General features: G+C 39.0%; 1 protein-coding gene across 1 annotated transcript in view; it reads left to right on the plus strand.

Annotated features, from left to right (window-relative positions):
• Positions 1 to 23,554, plus strand: part of LOC139391891 (grainyhead-like transcription factor 2b) — a 98,183-nt gene that overhangs the window by 39,766 nt on the left and 34,863 nt on the right. The window contains exons 8-11 of the mRNA XM_071139508.1: positions 3,911 to 4,005; positions 7,543 to 7,701; positions 13,351 to 13,408; positions 15,811 to 15,950. Of these exons, the coding sequence (XP_070995609.1) occupies positions 3,911 to 4,005; positions 7,543 to 7,701; positions 13,351 to 13,408; positions 15,811 to 15,950 (452 nt within the window). The remainder of the gene's footprint in view (positions 1 to 3,910; positions 4,006 to 7,542; positions 7,702 to 13,350; positions 13,409 to 15,810; positions 15,951 to 23,554) is intronic.

Below are 23,554 nucleotides of genomic sequence, written 5' to 3' on the forward strand. Positions count from 1 at the left end.
CACTCCCCTATTGCTGACTACAAATTATTTATAACTGGGCTAGTAACTCACTAACTAGCAAAGGATATGAACAAAATGTACGCACGTGGCTACATGCAGCTCTCACTTTGATCTCAAAACAAGCGCATCTACTCACTATAAACACAGTCCAGTTCAAAGTCAATGGCACAGATCCATATATGGCAATGATCTATTTTGCATATAGGCCTACTGCAGCTCTGATTGGTAATGCCGCACTGGTATGTGTGGGCTGAGTGGTGCATATCAATGCAATAGAATCCTACTCCGATGTGTTCTGCCTACAACAACATCTCTGATATTTATTCTGCTTGGCAGTCCCGGTGGAGCTGCACGGCAGTCTCAGGGTAACTGCGCGCCCGCACAAGTGCGCAGTTTAGAGGGAACATTAGTTAGATGGGGTTTTGGGGGTAGAAGGGATTTTGGGGGTAGAGGGGTTTTGGGGTAGAGTGGATAGAAGGGATTTTGGGGTAGGTAGAGTTTTGGGAGGAGACGGGTTTTGGGCGGGAAGAGGAATTTTTGGAGGTAGAGAGGTTTTGGGGGTATAGGGGTTTTGAGGTAGAGAGGTTTAGGGGTACTGAGATTTTGGGGTGTAGAGGAGTTTTGGGGGGTAGAGAAAATTTGGGGTTAGAGAGGTTTGGGGGTAGATGGGTTTGGGGAGGGTTGGGTGTAGAGGGGATAGAGGGGGTTTAGGGGTGGAGAGGTTTTGAAGGTAGAGGGGTTTAGAGTGGTAGTTGAACTGACATGTCCTGGGTTAATAGTGGTAGTTGAACTGACATGTCCTGGGGAAATAGTGGTAGTTGAACTGACATGTCCTGGGGTAATAGTGGTAGATGAACTGACATGTCCTGGGGTAATAGTGGTAGTTGAACTGACATGTCCTGGGGTAATAGTGGTAGATAAACTGACATGTCCTGGGGTAATAGTGGTAGATGAACTGACATGTCCTGGGGTAATAGTGGTAGATGAACTGACATGTCATGGGGTAATAGTGGTAGATGAACTGACATGTCCTGGGGTAATAGTGGTAGATGAACTGACATGTCCTGGGGTAATAGTGGTAGATGAACTGACATGTCCTGGGGTAATAGTGGTAGATGAACTGACGTGTCCTGGGGTAATAGTGGTAGATGAACTGACATGTCCTGGGGTAATAGTGGTAGATGAACTGACATGTCCTGGGGTAATAGTGGTAGATGAACTGACATGTCCTGGGGTAATAGTGGTAGATGAACTGACATGTCCTGGGGTAATAGTGGTAGATGAACTGACATGTCCTGGGGTAATAGTGGTAGATGAACTGACATGTCCTGGGGTAATAGTGGTAGATGAACTGGCATGTCCTAGGGTAATAGTGGTAGTTGAACTGACATGTCCTGGGGTAATAGTGGTAGATGAACTGACATGTCCTGGGGTAATAGTGGTAGATGAACTGACATGTCCTGGGGTAATAGTGGTAGATGAACTGACATGTCCTGGGGTAATAGTGGTAGATGAAATAAGAATAGCCTCCTGTATTTACCAGTGCTTTGTTTTGAAGGCAGGGAGTTTGTTTACATTGCCAGATAGGAGATATCAAGAACTTGCTGTTTGATACCACAGAGTTCCTAATCAGCCTGAACAATGGCTTCCTGTTTTAGCTGATAACAACTTTATCATATTGGCCTGTGCATATGTTTATAGTGGTTTCAGATAGAGTTGGTGTGGGGTTTTCTGCAATAGCCACTTGTTGTTTTAATAAAAGAAAACCACTTGTCAAATTTGAACTAACAAGACCTACTGTTGAAGTTTACACACACTTAGGTTGGAGTCATTAAAACTCATTTTTCAACCACTCCACAAATTTCTTGTTGACAAACTATAGTTTTGGCAAGTCAGTTAGGAGATCTACTTTGTGCATGACACAAGTCATTTTTCCAACAATTGTTTACAGAGAGATTATTTCATTTATAATTCACTGTATCACAATTGCAGTAGGTCAGACGTTTACATACACAGCTTGGAAAATTCCAGAAAATGATGTCATGGCTTAGAAGTTTCTGATAGGCTAATTGACATAATTTGAGTCAATTGGAGGTGTACCTGTGGATGTATTTCAAGGCCTACCTTCAAAGTCAGTTCCTCTTTGCTTGACATCATGAGAAAATCAAAAGAAATCAGCCAAGACCTCATGAAAAAAATTGTAGACCTCAACATGTCTGGTTCATCCGTGGGAGCAATTTCCAAACGCATGAAGGTACCACGTTCATCTGTACAGACAATAGTATGCAAGTATAAACACCATTGGACCACGCAGCCGTCATACAGCTCAGGAAGGAGACGTGTTCTGTCTCCTAGAGATGAACGTACTTTGGTAATATGGTAAAATCGCAGATCAATCCAAGAACAACAGCAAAGAACCCTGTGCAGATGCCGGAGGAAACGGGTACAAAGTATCTATATCCACAGTAAAACAAGTCCTATATCGACATAACCTGAAAGGTTGCTTATCAAGGAAGAAGCCACTGCTCCAAAACCGCCATAAAAAAGGCAGACTACGGTTTGCAACTGCACATGGGGACAAAGATTGTACTTTTTGGAGAAATGTAACAAAAATAGAACTGTTTGACCATAATGGCCGTCGTTACGTTTGGAGGAATAAGGGGGAGGCTTTGCTGCAGGAGTGGTGGATATTTAGAAGCAACATCTCAAGACATCAGTCAGGAAGTTAAAGCTTGGTCGCAAATGGGTCTTCCAAATGGACAATGACCCCAAGCATACTTCCAAAGTTGTGGCAAAATGGCTTAAGGACAACAAAGTCAAGGTATTGGAGTGGCCATCACAAAGCCCTGACCTCAATCCTACAGAAAATTTGTGGGCAGAACTGAAAAAGCGTGTGCGAGCAAGGAGGCCTGCAAACCTGACTCAGTTACACCAGCTCTGTCAGGAGGAATGGGCCAAAATTCACCCCACTTATTGTGGGATGCTTGTGGAAGGCTACCCAACATTTTTGACACAAGTTAATTTAAACAATTTAAAGGCAATGCTACCAAATACTAATTGAGTGTATGTAAACTTCTGACCCTCTGGGAATATGATGAAAGACACAAAAGCTGAAGAAAATTATTATCTCTGCGGTTATTCTGACATTTCATATTCTTCACAAAATAAAACAGGGAATTTCTGCTAAGATTAAATGTCAGGAATTGTGAAAAACTGAGTTTAAATGTATATCGCTAAGGTGTATGTAAACTTCCGACTTCAACTGTAGATATGTTTGATCATAGTGTTGAATAATATTTTTCCTGCACCATTTATATGTTCATCCTGCATTTCTTCTCATTGACTCTCAAAACTTCAGCTGGGTGGAAGGTTGAGCATGTGTTGTGAGAATTAATCCCATCTGACCTTCCATTCTGTTCCCTCCTCTCCTTTGCTCTTTCCCTCCTCTCATCCTTCCTTCCCTTCATCCCCCTTCCACCCTTCCCTCCTTCTCTCCTTCCCTCCTTCCTCCCTTCCCTCCTTCTCTAAATCCCTGTGTCCTTCCTTTCTTCCCTCCTCTCATCTCTCCTTCCCTCCATCCCTCCTTCCCTCCATCCCTCCTTCTTTCCATCCCTCCTTCCCTCCATCCCTCCTTCCCTCCTTCCCTCCTTCCCTCCTTCTCTACATCCCTCCTTCCCTCCATCCCTCCTTCCCTCCATCCCTCCTTCCCTCCTGCTCTCCTTCCCTCCTTCCCTCCTTCCCTCCATCCCTCCTTCTCTCCATCCCTCCTTCCCTCCTTCCCTCCATCCCTCCTTCCCTCCTTCTCTCCTTCCCTCCTTCCCTCCTTCCCTCCATCCCTCCTTCCCTCCTTCTCTCTTTCCCTCCTTCTCTCCTTCCCTCCTTCCTTCCCTACATCCCTCCTACCCTCCAGCGGACTATAAGGAGAGCTTCAACACCATCGGTAACATTGAGGAGATAGCCTACAACGCTGTCTCCTTCACCTGGGATGTGAACGAAGAGGCCAAGGTAAAAACAACATGGGCAGCGTAGAGTATTTGAGGTTTAAAATGACTTCTGAAGTTTGTAATTTTCATATAGAAATTTCTGACTTGATTTAAAAAACATAAAAATCTGTGTGTGTTACTAGAACGTGTCATTGTGTGTGTTATTATAACATGTCATTGTGTGTGTTATTATAACATGTCATTGTGTGTGTTATTACAACGTGTCATTGTGTGTGGATTTTTGTATTATACTAATTCGATTTCCGCTGGGGCACGACCATCGACCTCTACAATCTAGACCAGGTCCACAGAGTAAAGTGTGACAATTAACCTACAATACAATATCACCGTACCCACAGTCCCCAACATCCACACACACATAGTCTCTACAGTCCACACAGTCCCCAACATCCACACACACATAGTCTCTACAGTACCCACAGTCCCCAACATCCACACACACATAGTATCTACAGTCCACACAGTCCCCAAAGTCCACACACACATAGTCTCTACAGTCCACACAGTCCCCAAAGTCCACACACACATAGTCTCTACAGTCCACACAGTCCCCAAAGTCCACACACACATAGTCCACACAGTCCCCAAAGGCCCCACATTCCACCAGTCCACACAGTCCACCCACAAATATCCCCACAATCCCCAGAGTCCACACACACATAGTCCACACACATACTGTCCAAAGTCCCCACAGTCCCCACATAGTCCCCACAGTCCCCACAGTCCCATGGTCCCCACAGTCCCACAGTCCCCACATAGTCCCCACATAGTCCCCACACAGTCCCCAACATAGTCCCCACAGTCCCATAGTCCCCACAGTTCCCACAGTCCCATAGTCCCCACAGTTCCCACAGTCCCCACAGTCCCATGGTCCCTACATTGTCCCCCACAGTCCCATAGTCCCCACGGTCCCATTGTCCCCACAGTCCCATGTTCCCCACATAGTCCCCACAGTCCCATGGGGTGGCAGGGTAGCAAGAATTTGTTCTTAACTGACTTGCCTGGTTAAATAAAGGTAAAAAAAAAAAATTGTCCCCACAGTCCCATGGTCCCCACACTGTCCCCACAGTCCCATCGTCCCCACAGTCCCATGGTCCCCACATTGTCCCCACACAGTCCCCATAGTCCACACAGTCCACATAGTCCCCATAGTCCACACCCACAACTCTTTGTTTGTTTTGCCCTCTCTTCTATGAAGCTACACCAAATGACCAAAAGTATGTGGACACCTGCTATTTGAACATCTCATTCCAAAATCATGGGCATTAATATGGAGTTGGTCCCCTCTTTGCTGCTATAACAGCCTCCACTCTTCTGGGAAGGTTTTCCACTAGATGTTGGAACATTGCTGCTGGGACATGCTTCCACTAAGCCCCAAGAGCATTAGTGAGGTTGGGTACTGATGTTGGGTGATTAGGCCTGGCTCGCAGTCAGCATTGCAATTCATCCCAAAGGTGTTCGATGCAGTTGAGGTCAGGGCTCTGTGCAGACCTGTCAAGTTCATCCACACCGTTCTTGACAAACCAATTCTGTATGGACCTTGCTTTGTGCACGGGGCATTGCCATGCTGAAACAGGAAAGGGCCTTCCCCAAACTGTTGCCACAAAGTTGGAAGCACAGAACTGTCTAGAATGTAATTGTATGCTGTAGCATTATGCTTTCCTTTCACTGGAACTAAGGGGCCTATTCCTACCCATGAAAAACAGCCCAGACCATTATTCCTCCTCCTTCACCAAACTTTACAGTTGGCTATATGCCTTCGGGCAGGTAGCGTTCTCCTGGCATCTGCCAACCCCAGATTCGTCCATCGGATTGCCAGATGGTAAAGGATGATTCATCATTCCAGAGAACGCAAAGGCAGCGAGATTTACACCACTCCAGCTGACGTGATGATGATCTTAGGCTTGTGTGCGGCTGCTTGGCCATGGAAACCCATTTCATGAAGCTCCCGACGAACAGTTATTGTGCTGACGTTGCATCCAGAGACAGTTTGGAACTCGGTAGTGACTGTTGCGACCAGGACAGACTATTTTTACGCTTTATGTGCTAAACACTCAGCGGTCCCGTTCTATGAGCTTGTGTGGCCTTCCACTTCGTGGCTGAGCTGTTGTTCTCCTAGACATTTCCACTTCACAATAACAGCCCTTACAGTTGACCAGAGCAGCTCTAGCAGGGCAGAAATTTGACAAACTAACAATGCTGGAAAGGTGGCATCGTATGACGATTCCACGTTGAAAGTCACTGAGCTATTCAGTGAGGCCATTCTACTGTTAATATTTGTCTATGAAGATTGCATGCCTGTGTGCTCGATTTTAATCACCTGTCAGCAATGGGTGTGGCTTAAAATAGCCGAATCCACTCATTTGAAGGGGTGTCCACATACATTTGTATATATAGTGTAGGGACACACAGACACATGTTCCACGTAAGTGTAGGGAGCCTGCAGCAACACACTGACCGAGTCTGTCTGTCTGCCTCTCTCTCTCTCTCTCTCTCTCTCTCTATCTCTCTCTCTCTCTCTCTCTCTCTCTCTCTCTCTCTCTCTCTCTTTCTCTCTCTCTCTCTCTCTCTCTCTCTCTGTCTCTCTATTTCTCTCTCTCTCTCTCTCTCGCTCTCTCTCTCGTTCAGTCTCTCTCTCTCATGCTTTCTCTCTCTCTCTCTCTTGCACTCTCTCTCACGCTTTCTCTCTCTCTCCTCTCTCTCGCTCTCTCTCTCAAACGTTCTCTCTCTCTCTCTCTCTCTCTCTCTCTCTCTCTCTCTCTCTCTCTCTCTCTCGGTAGCTCTGCTTTGCTTTCCCAGTTATCCTTGTTTATATGTTTGGCTCCACCATTGCAGTAATACAGTACTGTAAGGCCATTGTAATCACAAGGATCTGGATAAAGAACCTGGTGGAAGAAATCCAAGCCAGGTCAACTCTCTGAGCTAATATTTACTCTCCTCTCTGATGGGGTGCTGTCATGTGGAATAGCCTATTGAGGTTCAGCAACCCCACATCCCAAGAATAAATAAGGCAAATAAAGGCAAATAACACATGATGGTTCAGGGAGTACTGTTGTGTGAGAGAAAAGAAAACAGGACCGATTTAGTAGTCTAAAATGTAAAAAGAAGAAACATTTGAGTTTATTCTATTTTCTCTGTGGTATGCTGTGGCCCTGGGGCAGACATAATGTTGCGACCATGGCTTGTCTCAGCACATCCCAGCTCTGTTATGCTCTGTTCTGTGTCTTCCTTATTGGAGAAAAGCCTTACTAAAACAGATTGGCTAACTTGTATGAGACACCACAGCCATTGAACAGTAGGAGCTGGCCCTATTCTTACGTAACAACATGTAGTAATATGCTTCCCACGCTTTGTACAGTTTGATATTTAGTCAATATGAATATGCTGTTGTATTTGGAAGATGTGCCAACTGAGATATAGGTTTTATTGACTGAGTAGTTTGTCTGGTTCTAGCTGAATAGAACTGACTGCCACTGCTCTGTCTCTGATTGGTCAGTTTGCAGGAATCTAATTTGTTCTGTCCCTCTGATTTGGTTAGATCTTTATCACAGTGAACTGTCTAAGTACAGACTTCTCGTCTCAGAAGGGGGTGAAGGGTCTTCCTCTGATGATCCAGATTGACACATACAGTTACAACAACCGCAGCAACAAGCCACTCCACAGAGCCTACTCTCAGATCAAGGTCTTCTGTGACAAGGTGAGTTTCTCTCTCTGACCTCTGATCTCTAGCTCCGTCATGACCCACTTCACTAATTAACTTTTAGTCCTGAAGAGTTGCTTTTCGATCTTCAGATCTCCTCCTTGCCCTATGATTCATCCTCCCCTATACTGTTAGAATCTCAGAATACATCCCAGAGTTTCTGACTCTCTGCATCCCCCTGGTGGCTTCGGCATGTTAACAATCAACTAGAATTGCAATCTTTTCTCACAGAGTCTGGTGAGACTAGTTTCAAACTGTAATAATTATCATCAGTGCTGTTGGATGTGAAGCTGCATCACATATCCATCCATCCACTCATGAATTTATTAATCCATCCATCCACTCGTTTATTTATTAATCCATCCATCTATTAGTCAATTTATTAATCAATACATCCATCCACTCATTCATATATTAATCCATCCATCCATCCACTTATTCATTTATTAATCCATCCATCCACTTATTCATTTATTAATCCATCCATCCATTCCCTTATTCATTTATTAATCAATCCATCCACGAATTCATTTATTAATCCATCCATCCACTTATTCATTTATTAATCCATCCATCCACTTATTCATTTATTAATCCATCCACCCACTTATTCATTTATTAATCCATCCATCCACGAATTCATTTTTTTTTAAATGTAACCTTTATTTAAATAGACAAGTCAGTTAAAATCAAATTCTTATTTACATTGATGCCCTACACTGGCCAAACCCAGACAATGCTGGGCCACTCATTAATTTATTAATCTCCATCCATGCATCCACTCATTAATTTATTAATCCATCCATCCATCTACTCACTAATTTATTAATCCATCCATCATCCACTCATTCATTTATTATTCCATCCATCCACTTATTCATTTATTAATCCCTCCATCCACACATTCATTTATTAATCCATCCATCCATCCACTTATTCATTTATTAATCCATCCATCCACTTATTAATTTATGAATCCATCCATCCACTTATTCATTTATTAATCCATCCATCCACGCATTCATTTATTAATCCATCCATCCACTTATTCATTTATTAATCCTTCCATCCATCCACTCATTCAATTATTAATCCATCCATCCATCCACTCATTCATTTATTAATCCATCCATCCATCCACTCATTCATTTATTAATCCATCCATCCATCCACTCATTCATTTATTAATCCATCCATCCATCCACTCATTCAATTATTAATCCATCCATCATCCACTCATCCATTTATTAATCCATCTATTCACACATTCATTTATTAATCCATACATCCATCCACTCATTCGTTTATTGATCGATCCAAACATCATTTTATTCATTTAGGAATCCATCCACTCATTCATTTATTAATCCATCCATCCACTTATTCATTTATTAATCCATCCATCCACTTATTCATTTATTAATCCATCCTCCACTTATTCATTTATTAACCCATCCACTTATTCATTTATTAGTCCATCCATCCACCTATTAATTTATTAATCCATCCATCCACTTATTCATTTATTAATCCATCCATCCACTTATTCATTTATTAATCCATCCATCCATCCACTTATTCATTTAATAATCCATCCATCCACGCATTCATTTATTAATCCATCCATCCACTTATTCATGTATTAATCCATCCATCCACTTATTCATTTATTAATCCATCCATCCACGCATTCATTTATTAATCCATCCATCCACTTATTCATTTATTAATCCATCCATCCACTTATTCATTTATTAATCCATCCATCCACGCATTCATTTATTAATCCATCCATCCATCCACTCATTAATTTATTAATCCATCCATCCATCCACTCATTAATTTATTAATCCATCCATCCATCCACTTATTCATGTATTAATCCATCCATCCACTTATTCATTTATTAATCCATCCTCCACGTATTCATTTATTAATCCATCCATTTATTCATTTATTAGTCCATCCATCCACTTATTCATTTATTAATCCATCCATCCACTTATTCATTTATTAATCCATCCATTCACTTATTCATTTATTAATCCATCCATCCACGCATTCATTTATTAATCCATCCATCCACTTATTCATTTATTAATCCTTCCATCCACTTATTCATTTATTAATCCATCCATCCATCCACGCATTCATTTATTAATCCATCCATCCATCCAAATATTCATTTATTAATCCATCCATCCACGTATTCATTTATTAATCCATCCATCCACTTATTCATTTATTAATCCATCCACTCATTCATTTATTAATCCATCCATCCACTTATTCATTTATTAATCCATCCATCCACTTATTCATTTATTAATCCATCCTCCACTTATTCATTTATTAATCCATCCACTTATTCATTTATTAGTCCATCCATCCACTTATTAATTTATTAATCCATCCATCCACTTATTAATTTATTAATCCATCCATCCACTTATTCATTTATTAATCCATCCATCCATCCACTTATTCATTTATTAATCCATCCATCCACGCATTCATTTATTAATCCATCCATCCATCCATTTATTCATGTATTAATCCATCCATCCACTTATTCATTTCTTCATCCATCCATCCACGCATTCATTTATTAATCCATCCATCCACTTATTCATTTATTAATCCATCCATCCACTTATTCATTTATTAATCCATCCATCCACGCATTAATTTATTAATCCATCCATCCATCCACTTATTCATTTATTAATCCATCCATCCACTTATTCATTTATTAATCCATCCATCCACACATTCATTTATTAATCCATCCATCCATCTACTCACTAATTTGTTAATCCATCCATCATCCACTCATTCATTTATTGATCCATCCATCATCCACTCAACCCATTTATTAATCCATTCGCTCATTAATTTATTTATCCAGCCATTCATACACTCATTAATTTAACAAACCATTCACTCATTAATTTATTAATCCATCCATCCATCCACTCATTAATTTATTAATCCATCCATCCACTCATTCATTTATTAATCCATCCATCCATCCACTCATTCAATTATTAATCCATCCATCATCCACTCATCCTTTTATTAATCCATCTATTCACACATTCATTTATTAATCCATACATCCATCCACTCATTCGTTTATTGATCGATCCAATCATCATTTTATTCATTTAGGAATCCATCCACTCATTAATTTATTAATCCATCCATCCACTTATTCATGTATTAATCCATCCATCCACTTATTCATTTATTAATCCATCCTCCACTTATTCATTTATTAATCCATCCACTTATTCATTTATTAGTCCATCCATCCACTTATTCATTTATTAATCCATCCATCCACTTATTCATTTATTAATCCATCCATCCACTTATTCATTTATTAATCCATCCATCCACGCATTCATTTATTAATCCATCCATCCACTTATTCATTTATTAATCCTTCCATCCACTTATTCATTTATTAATCCATCCATCCATCCACTTATTCATTTATTAATCCACCTATCCACTTATTCATTTATTAATCCATCCATCCACGTATTCATTTATTAATCCATCCATCCACTTATTCATTTATTAATCCATCCACTTATTCATTTATTAATCCATCCATCCACGCATTCATTTATTAATCCATCCATCCACTTATTCATTTATTAATCCATCCATCTACGCATTCATTTATTAATCCATCCATCCACTTATTAATTTATTAATTCATCCATCCACGCATTCATTTATTAATTCATCAATCCATCCACGCATTCATTTATTAATCCATCCATCCACTTATTCATTTATTAATCCATCCATCCACTTATTAATTTATTAATCCATCCATCCACTTATTCATTTATTAATCCATCCATCCACTTATTCCTTTTTTAATCCATCCACCCACTTATTCATTTATTAATCAATCCATCCACGCATTCATTTTTTTAATGTAACCTTTATTTAAATAGACAAGTCAGTTAAAATCAAATTCTTATTTAGATTGATGGCCTACAGCGGCCAAACCCAGACAACGCTAGGCCACTCATTAATTTATTCATCTCCATCCATCCATCCATCCACTCATTAATTTATTAATCCATCCATCCATCTACTCACTAATTTGTTAATCCATCCATCATCCACTCATTCATTTAATGATCCATCCATCATCCACTCAACCCATTTATTAATCCATTCGCTCATTTATTTATTTATCCATCCATTCATACACTCATTAATTTAACAAACCATTCACTCATTAATTTATTAATCCATCCATCCATCCACTCATTAATTTATTAATCCATCCATCCATCCACTCATTCAATTATTAATCCATCCATCATCCACTCATCCATTTATTAATCCATCTATTCACACATTCATTTATTAATCCATACATCCATCCACTCATTCGTTTATTGATCGATCCAATCATCATTTTATTCATTTAGGAATCCATCCACTCATTCATGTATTCATCCATCATCAACCAACCAACCACTCATTCATTTATTAATTCATCCATCCATCCATCCATCTATTCATTTATTTATTAATCCATCCATCCACTCATTAATTTAATTTTCCATCCATCCATCGACTCATTCATATATTAATCCATTATCCATATTTTAATTTATTTGTTAATCAATCAATCCATCTTCTCATTCATTTATTCATTCATCCATCCATCCATCCATCCATCCATCCATCCATCCATCCACTTATTCATTTATTAATCCATCCATCCACTTATTCATTTATTAATCCATCCATCCACTTATTCATTTATTATTCCATCCATCCACTCATTCATATATTAATTCATCGTCCCATCCATCCATACATACTGTCACGTTCTGACCTTTTGTCATACATACTGTCACGTTCTGAGCCGCCACCGCGGAAAGACACCCACCCAGACCCTCCCCTATAGGTTCAGGTTTTCCACCTTGGGGGGGAGGGAGGGGGGGTTAGTTATTTTGTTATGTCATTGTTTTAGTATGGTCAGGGCTTGAGTTGTGTGGGTGGTCTATGTTCCGTTTTCTATGTTGTGTTTGCGTTTGGCCTGGTATGGTTCTCAATCAGAGGCGGGTGTCGTTAGTTGTCTCTGATTGAGAATCATACTTAGGTAGCCTTTTCCCACTTGTGTTGAGTGGGTGTTTATTTTCTGTTCTGTGTTAGTATTTCACCGTTCAGAACTGTTTTCGTTTCGTTCTCGTGTTTTGTTGTTTTTGTTCGAGTATTCGTTTTGATTAAAAGAGAATATGAATACTTACCACGCTGCACCTTGGTCCTCCTCTCTCTCTCCCAACGACGAACGTTACAAATACATCCAGTCATATTTTTTTTAAAACCATCCATCCATTCAAAAATAAATTTATTAATTCATCCACCCATTCATTTTTTTTATCCATCCATCCGTAAATGTATTTATTGGTTAATCCAACCATCCGTTCACTCATTCTTTATTAATCCCTCCATCCATCCATCCATCCACATATTAATTTATCCATCCAACCAACCACTCATTCATTTTTTAATCCATCCATCCATCTACATTTTAATTTATTCATCCATCCACTCATTCATTTATTAATCCAGCCATCCAATCATTAATATGTTTGTGTGTTCCAGGGAGCTGAGAGGAAGATCAGAGATGAGGAAAGGAAACAGAACCGCAGGAAGACTAAAGGTTAGACACTAAATTACCTGTACTGTTACCTACAACTTTACCTACACTATTACCTACAATTTTACCTACAACTATACCTACAACTTTACCTATACTATTACCTGTACAGTTACCTACAACTTTACCTACAATGTTACCTGTACTGTTACCTGTACTGTTACCTACACTGTTACCTGTACTGTTACCTACAACTTTACCTACTCTGTTACCTGTACTGTTACCTACAACTTTACCTACACTGTTACCTGTACTGTTACCTACACTGTTACCTGTACTGTTACCTACAACTTTACTTACACTGTTACCTGTACTGTTACCTACACTGTTACCTGTACTGTTACCTACACTGTTATATGTACTGTTACCTGTATTGTTACCTACACTGTTACCTGTACTGTTACCTACACTGTTATATGTACTGTTACCTGTATTGTTACCTACACTGTTACCTGTATTGTTACCTACACTCTTACCTGTACTGTTACCTACACTGTTACCTGTAAAGTTGCCTACACTGTTACCTGTATTGTTACCTACACTGTTACCTGTATTGTTACCTGTACCGTTACCTGTACTGTTACCTACACTTTAACCTACAACTTTACCTACACTTTTACCTGTTTTGTTACCTGTACTGTTACCTGTACTGTTACCTGTATTGTTACCTGTACGGTTACCTACATTGTTACCTGTATTGTTACCTGTACTGTTACCTGTACTGTTACCTGTACTACTACCCACACTGTTACCCGTACTGTTACCTACACTATTACATGTACTGTTACCTACCACTTTACCTACACTGTTACCTGTACTGTTACCTGTATTGTTACTTGTATTGTTACCTGTATTGTTACCTGTACTGTTACCTGTACTGTTACCGGTACTGTTAGCTGTACTGTTACCTACAACTTTACCTACCCTATTACCTGTACTGTTACCTACAACTTTACCTACACTGTTACCTGTACTGTTACCTACAAATTTAACTTCACTGTTACCTGTACTGTTACCTGTACTGTTACCTACAACTTTACCTCTACTGTTACCTGTACTGTTACCTACACTGTTACCTGTACTGTTACCTGTACTGTTACCTACACTGTTACCTGTACTGTTACCTGTACTGTTACCTGTACTATTACCTGTATTGTTACCTTCACTATTACCTGTACTGTTACCTGTACTGTTACCTACAACTTTAGTTACACTGTTACCTGTACTGTTACCTACATTGTTACCTGTACTGTTACCTACACTGTTATATGTACTGTTACCTGTACTGTTACCTACACTGTTACCTGTACTGTTACCTGTACTGTTACCTACACTGTTATATGTACTGTTACCTGTATTGTTACCTACACAGTTACCTGTATTGTTACCTACACTCTTACCTGTACTGTTACCTACACTGTTACCTGTAAAGTTGCCTACACTGTTACCTGTACTGTTACCTACACTGTTATATGTACTGTTACCTGTATTGTTACCTACACTGTTACCTGTACTGTTACCTACACTGTAACCTACAACTTTACCTACACTTTTACCTGTTTTGTTACCTGTACTGTTACCTGTATTGTTACCTGTACGGTTACCTACATTGTTACCTGTATTGTTACTTGTACTACTACCCACACTGTTACCTGTACTGTTACCTACAACTTAACCTACACTATTACCTGTACTGTTACCTGTATTGTTAGCTGTGCTGTTACCTGTACTGTTACCTGTACTGTTACCTACAACTTTACCTACACTGTTACCTGTACTGTTACCTGTACTGTATCCTACACTGTTACCCACACTGTTACCTGTACTGTTACCTGTATTGTTACCTGTACTGTTACCTGTACTGTTACCTCTATTGTTACCTGTATTGCTACCTGTATTGTTACCTGTATTGTTACCTGCACTGTTACCTGTATTGTTACCTGCACTGTTACCTGTATTGTTACCTGTACTGTTACCTACACACTTACCTGTATTGTTACCTGCACTGTTATGTGTACTGTTACCTGTATTGTTGCCTGTACTGTTCCTGTATTGTTACCTGCACTTGTACCTGTATTGTTGCCTGTACTTTTACTTACACTTTTCCCTGCACTTGGTGGTATACATCCTAACATATACAACCTAATGTTTCAGGCTAAAATTATGCCAAGACATCATAGTTGAAGAAACACTGTTGCATTTGTCTTGTTTTGAAACTCTTTCTAAGTGATTTAAAGTGGCAATCTGCACTTAAAACAATAAGAAAGTGGCCACCCCTCCACTGTTTTTGTAAAATGCTGAGGGATTGGGCTGAAGATGTCCTTGTATGTGTCTGCTTACACAACACAGGTCTATATTTCCTTTGATGGAAATCCATGTGATCTCACTACTGTTGTGTGTTCCAGGGAAGGATGGAGGACTAGGGGTGATAACTCTCCCTAAGAAGCCTGACACCACCTACTTCAAGACCATGACTGACCTGGAGGCCCAGCCTGTACTCTTCATCCCTGATGTCCACTTTGGAAACCTGCAGAGGGCTGGACAGGTCAGATACACAGGCACATCGGGAGTGTCTCCCAAATGGCACCCTATAGGCTTATAGTGCACTTTTTAGGGAATAGGTTGCCATTTTGGACAGGAATAGGAAAGCTAATCATGTGAACCTTAATTTTTTAAAAATTTAAATATAACCAACATTAGCCTACAGACTAACTTAATGTGTTAGGCTGCAGTCTGTCAAGGGTCTGCTGTTCCTAAATCTAACATGAATGGTACTGTAGAATCAATGTCTGGCTTAGACTGTGTTTAACCAGAATGCTAGCTAAAACGGCCTTATCTTTCAGTGTCCATTGGAATCTGTAGGTTAGAATATGTCACAACTTCCTTCATCTGTCGCATCAGACCTTTGCTGATACATTATGGGTCTTACGATGCCTTGGTTAACTTATCAACAATCTGATACGGTCTAACGATGCCTTGGTTAACTTATAAATGATCTGAAATGGTCTAACGATGCCTTGGTTAACTTATCAATGATCTGATGTGGTCTAACGATGCCTTGGTTAAATTATCAACGATCTGATATGGTCTAACGATGCCTTGGTTAACTTATCAACAATCTGATATGGTCTAACGATGCCTTGGTTAACTTATCAATGATCTGATACGGTCTAATGATGCCTTGGTGACCTTATCAATGCTCTGATATGGTCTAACAATGCCTTGGTTAACTTATCAATGATCTGATATGGTCTAACAATGCCTTGGTTAAATTATGAAAGATCTGATATATTATCGGTCTAACGATGCCTTGGTTAACTTATCAATGATCTGATATGGTCTAACGATGCCTTGGTTAACTTATCAACAATCTGATATGGTCTAACAATGCCTTGGTTAACTTATCAATGATCTGATATGGTCTAACGGTGCCTTGGTTAACTTATGAAAGATCTGATATATTATCGGTCTAACGATGCCTTGGTTAACTTATCAATGATCTGATATGGTCTAACGATGCCTTGGTTAACTTATCAATGATCTGATATGGTCTAACGATGCCTTGGTTAACTTATCAACAATCTGATATGGTCTAACGGTGCCTTGGTTAACTTATGAAAGATCTGATGCATTATCGGTCTAACGATGCCTTGGTTAACTTATCAATGATCTGATATGGTCAAACGATGCCTTGGTTAACTTATCAATGATCTGATATGGTCTAACGATGCCTTGGTTAACTTATCAATTATCTGATATGGTCTAACGGTGCCTTGGTTAACTTATGAAAGATCTGATATATTATCGGTCTAACGATGCCTTGGTTAACTTATCAATGATCTGATATGGTCTAACAATGCCTTGGTTAACTTATCAATGATCTGATATGGTCTAACGGTGCCTTGGTTAACTTATGAAAGATCTGATATATTATCGGTCTAACGATGCCTTGGTTAACTTATCAATGATCTGATATGGTCTAACGATGCCTTGGTTAACTTATCAATGATCTGATATGGTCTAACGATGCCTTGGTTAACTTATCAACAATCTGATATGGTCTAACGGTGCCTTGGTTAACTTATGAAAGATCTGATGCATTATCGGTCTAACGATGCCTTGGTTAACTTATCAATTATCTGATATGGTCTAACGATGCCTTGGTTAACTTATCAATGATCTGATATGGTCTAATGATGCCTTGGTTAAATTATCAATGATCTGATATGGTCTAACGATGCCTTGGTTAACTTGTGAATGATCCGATACTGTCTAACGATGCCTTGGTTTACTTATCAATGATCTGATATGGTCTAACGATGCCTTGGTTAACTTATCAGTGATCTGATATGGTCTAACTATGCCTTGGTTGACTTATCAACAATCTGATACGGTCTAACGATGCCTTGGTTAACTTATCAATGATCTGATATGGTCTAATGATGCCTTGGTTAACTTATCAACAATCTGATATTGTCTAACGGTGCCTTGGTTAACTTATGAAAGATCTGATACATTACTGGTCTAACGATGCCTTGGTTAACTTATCAATGATCTGATATGTTCCAACGATGCCTTGGTTAACTTATCAATGATCTGATATGGTCTAACGATGCCTTGGTTAAAATATCAATGATCTGATATGGTCTAACGATGCCTTGGTTAACTTATCAATGATCTGATATGGTCTAACGATGCCTTGGTTAAATTATCAATGATCTGATATGGTCTAACGATGCCTTGGTTAACTTATCAATGATCTGATATGGTCTAACGATGCCTTGGTTAACTTATCAATGATCTGATATGGTCTAACGATGCCTTGGTTGACTTATCAACAATCTGATACGGTCTAACGATGCCTTGGTTAACTTATCAATGATCTGATACGGTCTAACGATGCCTTGGTTAACTTATCAATGATCTGATATGGTCTAACGATGCCTTGGTTAACTTATCAATGATCTGATATGGTCTAACGATGCCTTGGTTGACTTATCAACAATCTGATACGGTCTAACGATGCCTTGGTTAACTTATCAATGATCTGATACGGTCTAACGATGCCTTGGTTAACTTATCAACAATCTGATATGGTCTAACGATGCCTTGGTTAACTTATCAATGATCTGATACGGTCTAATGATGCCTTGGTGACCTTATCAATGCTCTGATATGGTCTAACAATGCCTTGGTTAACTTATCAATGATCTGATATGGTCTAACAATGCCTTGGTTAAATTATGAAAGATCTGATATATTATCGGTCTAACGATGCCTTGGTTAACTTATCAATGATCTGATATGGTCTAACGATGCCTTGGTTAACTTATCAACAATCTGATATGGTCTAACAATGCCTTGGTTAACTTATCAATGATCTGATATGGTCTAACGGTGCCTTGGTTAACTTATGAAAGATCTGATATATTATCGGTCTAACGATGCCTTGGTTAACTTATCAATGATCTGATATGGTCTAACGATGCCTTGGTTAACTTATCAATGATCTGATATGGTCTAACGATGCCTTGGTTAACTTATCAACAATCTGATATGGTCTAACGGTGCCTTGGTTAACTTATGAAAGATCTGATGCATTATCGGTCTAACGATGCCTTGGTTAACTTATCAATGATCTGATATGGTCAAACGATGCCTTGGTTAACTTATCAATGATCTGATATGGTCTAACGATGCCTTGGTTAACTTATCAATTATCTGATATGGTCTAACGGTGCCTTGGTTAACTTATGAAAGATCTGATATATTATCGGTCTAACGATGCCTTGGTTAACTTATCAATGATCTGATATGGTCTAACAATGCCTTGGTTAACTTATCAATTATCTGATATGGTCTAACGGTGCCTTGGTTAACTTATGAAAGATCTGATATATTATCGGTCTAACGATGCCTTGGTTAACTTATCAATGATCTGATATGGTCTAACGATGCCTTGGTTAACTTATCAATGATCTGATATGGTCTAACGATGCCTTGGTTAACTTATCAACAATCTGATATGGTCTAACGGTGCCTTGGTTAACTTATGAAAGATCTGATGCATTATCGGTCTAACGATGCCTTGGTTAACTTATCAATTATCTGATATGGTCTAACGATGCCTTGGTTAACTTATCAATGATCTGATATGGTCTAATGATGCCTTGGTTAAATTATCAATGATCTGATATGGTCTAACGATGCCTTGGTTAACTTGTGAATGATCTGATACTGTCTAACGATGCCTTGGTTAACTTATCAATGATCTGATATGGTCTAACGATGCCTTGGTTAACTTATCAATGATCTGATATGGTCTAACTATGCCTTGGTTGACTTATCAACAATCTGATACGGTCTAACGATGCCTTGGTTAACTTATCAATGATCTGATATGGTCTAATGATGCCTTGGTTAACTTATCAACAATCTGATATTGTCTAACGGTGCCTTGGTTAACTTATGAAAGATCTGATACATTACTGGTCTAACGATGCCTTGGTTAACTTATCAATGATCTGATATGTTCCAACGATGCCTTGGTTAACTTATCAATGATCTGATATGGTCTAACGATGCCTTGGTTAAAATATCAATGATCTGATATGGTCTAACGATGCCTTGGTTAACTTATCAATGATCTGATATGGTCTAACGATGCCTTGGTTAAATTATCAATGATCTGATATGGTCTAACGATGCCTTGGTTAACTTATCAATGATCTGATATGGTCTAACGATGCCTTGGTTAACTTATCAATGATCTGATATGGTCTAACGATGCCTTGGTTGACTTATCAACAATCTGATACGGTCTAACGATGCCTTGGTTAACTTATCAATGATCTGATACGGTCTAACGATGCCTTGGTTAACTTATCAATGATCTGATATGGTCTAACGATGACTTGGTTAACTTATCAATGATCTGATATGGTCTAACGATGCCTTGGTTAACTTATCAACAAACTGATATGGTCTAACGGTGCCTTGGTTAACTTATCAATGATCTGATACGGTCTAACGGTGCCTTGGTTAACTTATGAAAGATCTGATACAATATCGGTCTAACAATGCCTTGGTTAACTTATCAATGATCTGATATGGTCTAACGGTGCCTTGGTTAACTTATCAATGATCTGATATGTTCTAACGATGCCTTGGTTAACTTCTCAACAAACTGATATGGTCTAACGGTGCCTTGGTTAACTTATCAATGATCTGATACGGTCTAACGATGCCTTGGTTAACTTATCAACAATCTGATATGGTCTAACGATGCCTTGGTTAACTTATCAATGATCTGATATGGTCTAACGATGCCTTGGTTAAGTTATCAATGATCTGATATGGTCTAACGACGCCTTGGTTAACTTATCAATGATCTGATATGGGCTAACGATGCCTTGGTCAACTTAGGAACAATCTGATATGGTCTAACGATGCCTTGGTTAACTTATCAATGATCTGATATGGTCTAACAATGCCTTGGTTAACTTATCAACAATCTGATATGGTCTAACGGTGCCTTGGTTAACTGATGAAAGATCTGATACATTATCGGTCTAACGATGCCTTTGTTAACATATCAATGATCTGATATGGTCTAATGATGCCTTGGTTAACTTATCAATGATCTGATATGGTCTAACGATGCCTTGGTTAAGTTATCAATGATCTGATATGGTCTAACGATGCCTTGGTTAACTTATCAATGATCTCATATGGGCTAACGATGCCTTGGTTAACTTACAACAATCTGATATGGTCTAACGATGCCTTGGTTAACTTATCAATGATCTGATATGGTCTAACAATGCCTTGGTTAACTTATCAACAATCTGATATGGTCTAACAGTGCCTTGGTTAACTTATGAAAGATCTGATACATTATCGGTCTAACGATGCCTTGGTTAACTTATCAATAATCTGATATGGTCTAACGGTGCCTTGGTTAACTGATGAAAGATCTGATACATTATCGGTCTATCGATGCCTTTGTTAACATATCAATGATCTGATATGGTCTAACGATGCCTTGGTTAACTTATCAATGATCTGATATGGTCTAACGATGCCCTGGTTAACTTATCAACAATCGGATATGGTATAACGATGCCTTGGTTAACTTATGAAAGATCTGATACAGTATCGGTCTAACGATGCCTTGGTTAACTTATCAATGATCTGATATGGTCTAACGATGCCTTTGTTAACTTATCAATTATCTGATATGGTCTAACGATGCCTTGGTTAACTTATCAATGATCTGATATGGTCTAACGATGCCTTGGTTGACTTATCAACAATCTGATACGGTCTAACGATGCCTTGATTAACTTATCAATGATCTGATATGGTCTAACGATGCCTTGGTTAACTTATGAAAGATCTGATATATTATCGGTCTAACGATGCCTTGGTTAACTTATCAATGATCTGATATGGTCTAACGATGCCTTGGTTGACTTATCAACAATCTGATACGGTCTAACGATGCCTTGATTAACTTATCAATGATCTGATATGGTCAAACGATGCCTTGGTTAACTTATCAATGATCTGATATGGTCTAACGATGCCTTGGTTAACTTATCAATTATCTGATATGGTCTAACGGTGCCTTGGTTAACTTATGAAAGATCTGATATATTATCGGTCTAACGATGCCTTGGTTAACTTATCAATGATCTGATATGGTCTAACAATGCCTTGGTTAACTTATCAATTATCTGATATGGTCTAACGGTGCCTTGGTTAACTTATGAAAGATCTGATATATTATCGGTCTAACGATGCCTTGGTTAACTTATCAATGATCTGATATGGTCTAACGATGCCTTGGTTAACTTATCAATGATCTGATATGGTCTAACGATGCCTTGGTTAACTTATCAACAATCTGATATGGTCTAACGGTGCCTTGGTTAACTTATGAAAGATCTGATGCATTATCGGTCTAACGATGCCTTGGTTAACTTATCAATTATCTGATATGGTCTAACGATGCCTTGGTTAACTTATCAATGATCTGATATGGTCTAATGATGCCTTGGTTAAATTATCAATGATCTGATATGGTCTAACGATGCCTTGGTTAACTTGTGAATGATCTGATACTGTCTAACGATGCCTTGGTTAACTTATCAATGATCTGATATGGTCTAACGATGCCTTGGTTAACTTATCAATGATCTGATATGGTCTAACTATGCCTTGGTTGACTTATCAACAATCTGATACGGTCTAACGATGCCTTGGTTAACTTATCAATGATCTGATATGGTCTAATGATGCCTTGGTTAACTTATCAACAATCTGATATTGTCTAACGGTGCCTTGGTTAACTTATGAAAGATCTGATACATTACTGGTCTAACGATGCCTTGGTTAACTTATCAATGATCTGATATGTTCCAACGATGCCTTGGTTAACTTATCAATGATCTGATATGGTCTAACGATGCCTTGGTTAAAATATCAATGATCTGATATGGTCTAACGATGCCTTGGTTAACTTATCAATGATCTGATATGGTCTAACGATGCCTTGGTTAAATTATCAATGATCTGATATGGTCTAACGATGCCTTGGTTAACTTATCAATGATCTGATATGGTCTAACGATGCCTTGGTTAACTTATCAATGATCTGATATGGTCTAACGATGCCTTGGTTGACTTATCAACAATCTGATACGGTCTAACGATGCCTTGGTTAACTTATCAATGATCTGATACGGTCTAACGATGCCTTGGTTAACTTATCAATGATCTGATATGGTCTAACGATGACTTGGTTAACTTATCAATGATCTGATATGGTCTAACGATGCCTTGGTTAACTTATCAACAAACTGATATGGTCTAACGGTGCCTTGGTTAACTTATCAATGATCTGATACGGTCTAACGGTGCCTTGGTTAACTTATGAAAGATCTGATACAATATCGGTCTAACAATGCCTTGGTTAACTTATCAATGATCTGATATGGTCTAACGGTGCCTTGGTTAACTTATCAATGATCTGATATGTTCTAACGATGCCTTGGTTAACTTCTCAACAAACTGATATGGTCTAACGGTGCCTTGGTTAACTTATCAATGATCTGATACGGTCTAACGATGCCTTGGTTAACTTAT

The sequence above is a fragment of the Oncorhynchus clarkii genome, chromosome 32 (assembly GCF_045791955.1).
Source record: "Oncorhynchus clarkii lewisi isolate Uvic-CL-2024 chromosome 32, UVic_Ocla_1.0, whole genome shotgun sequence".
Classification (NCBI taxonomy): domain Eukaryota; kingdom Metazoa; phylum Chordata; class Actinopteri; order Salmoniformes; family Salmonidae; genus Oncorhynchus; species Oncorhynchus clarkii.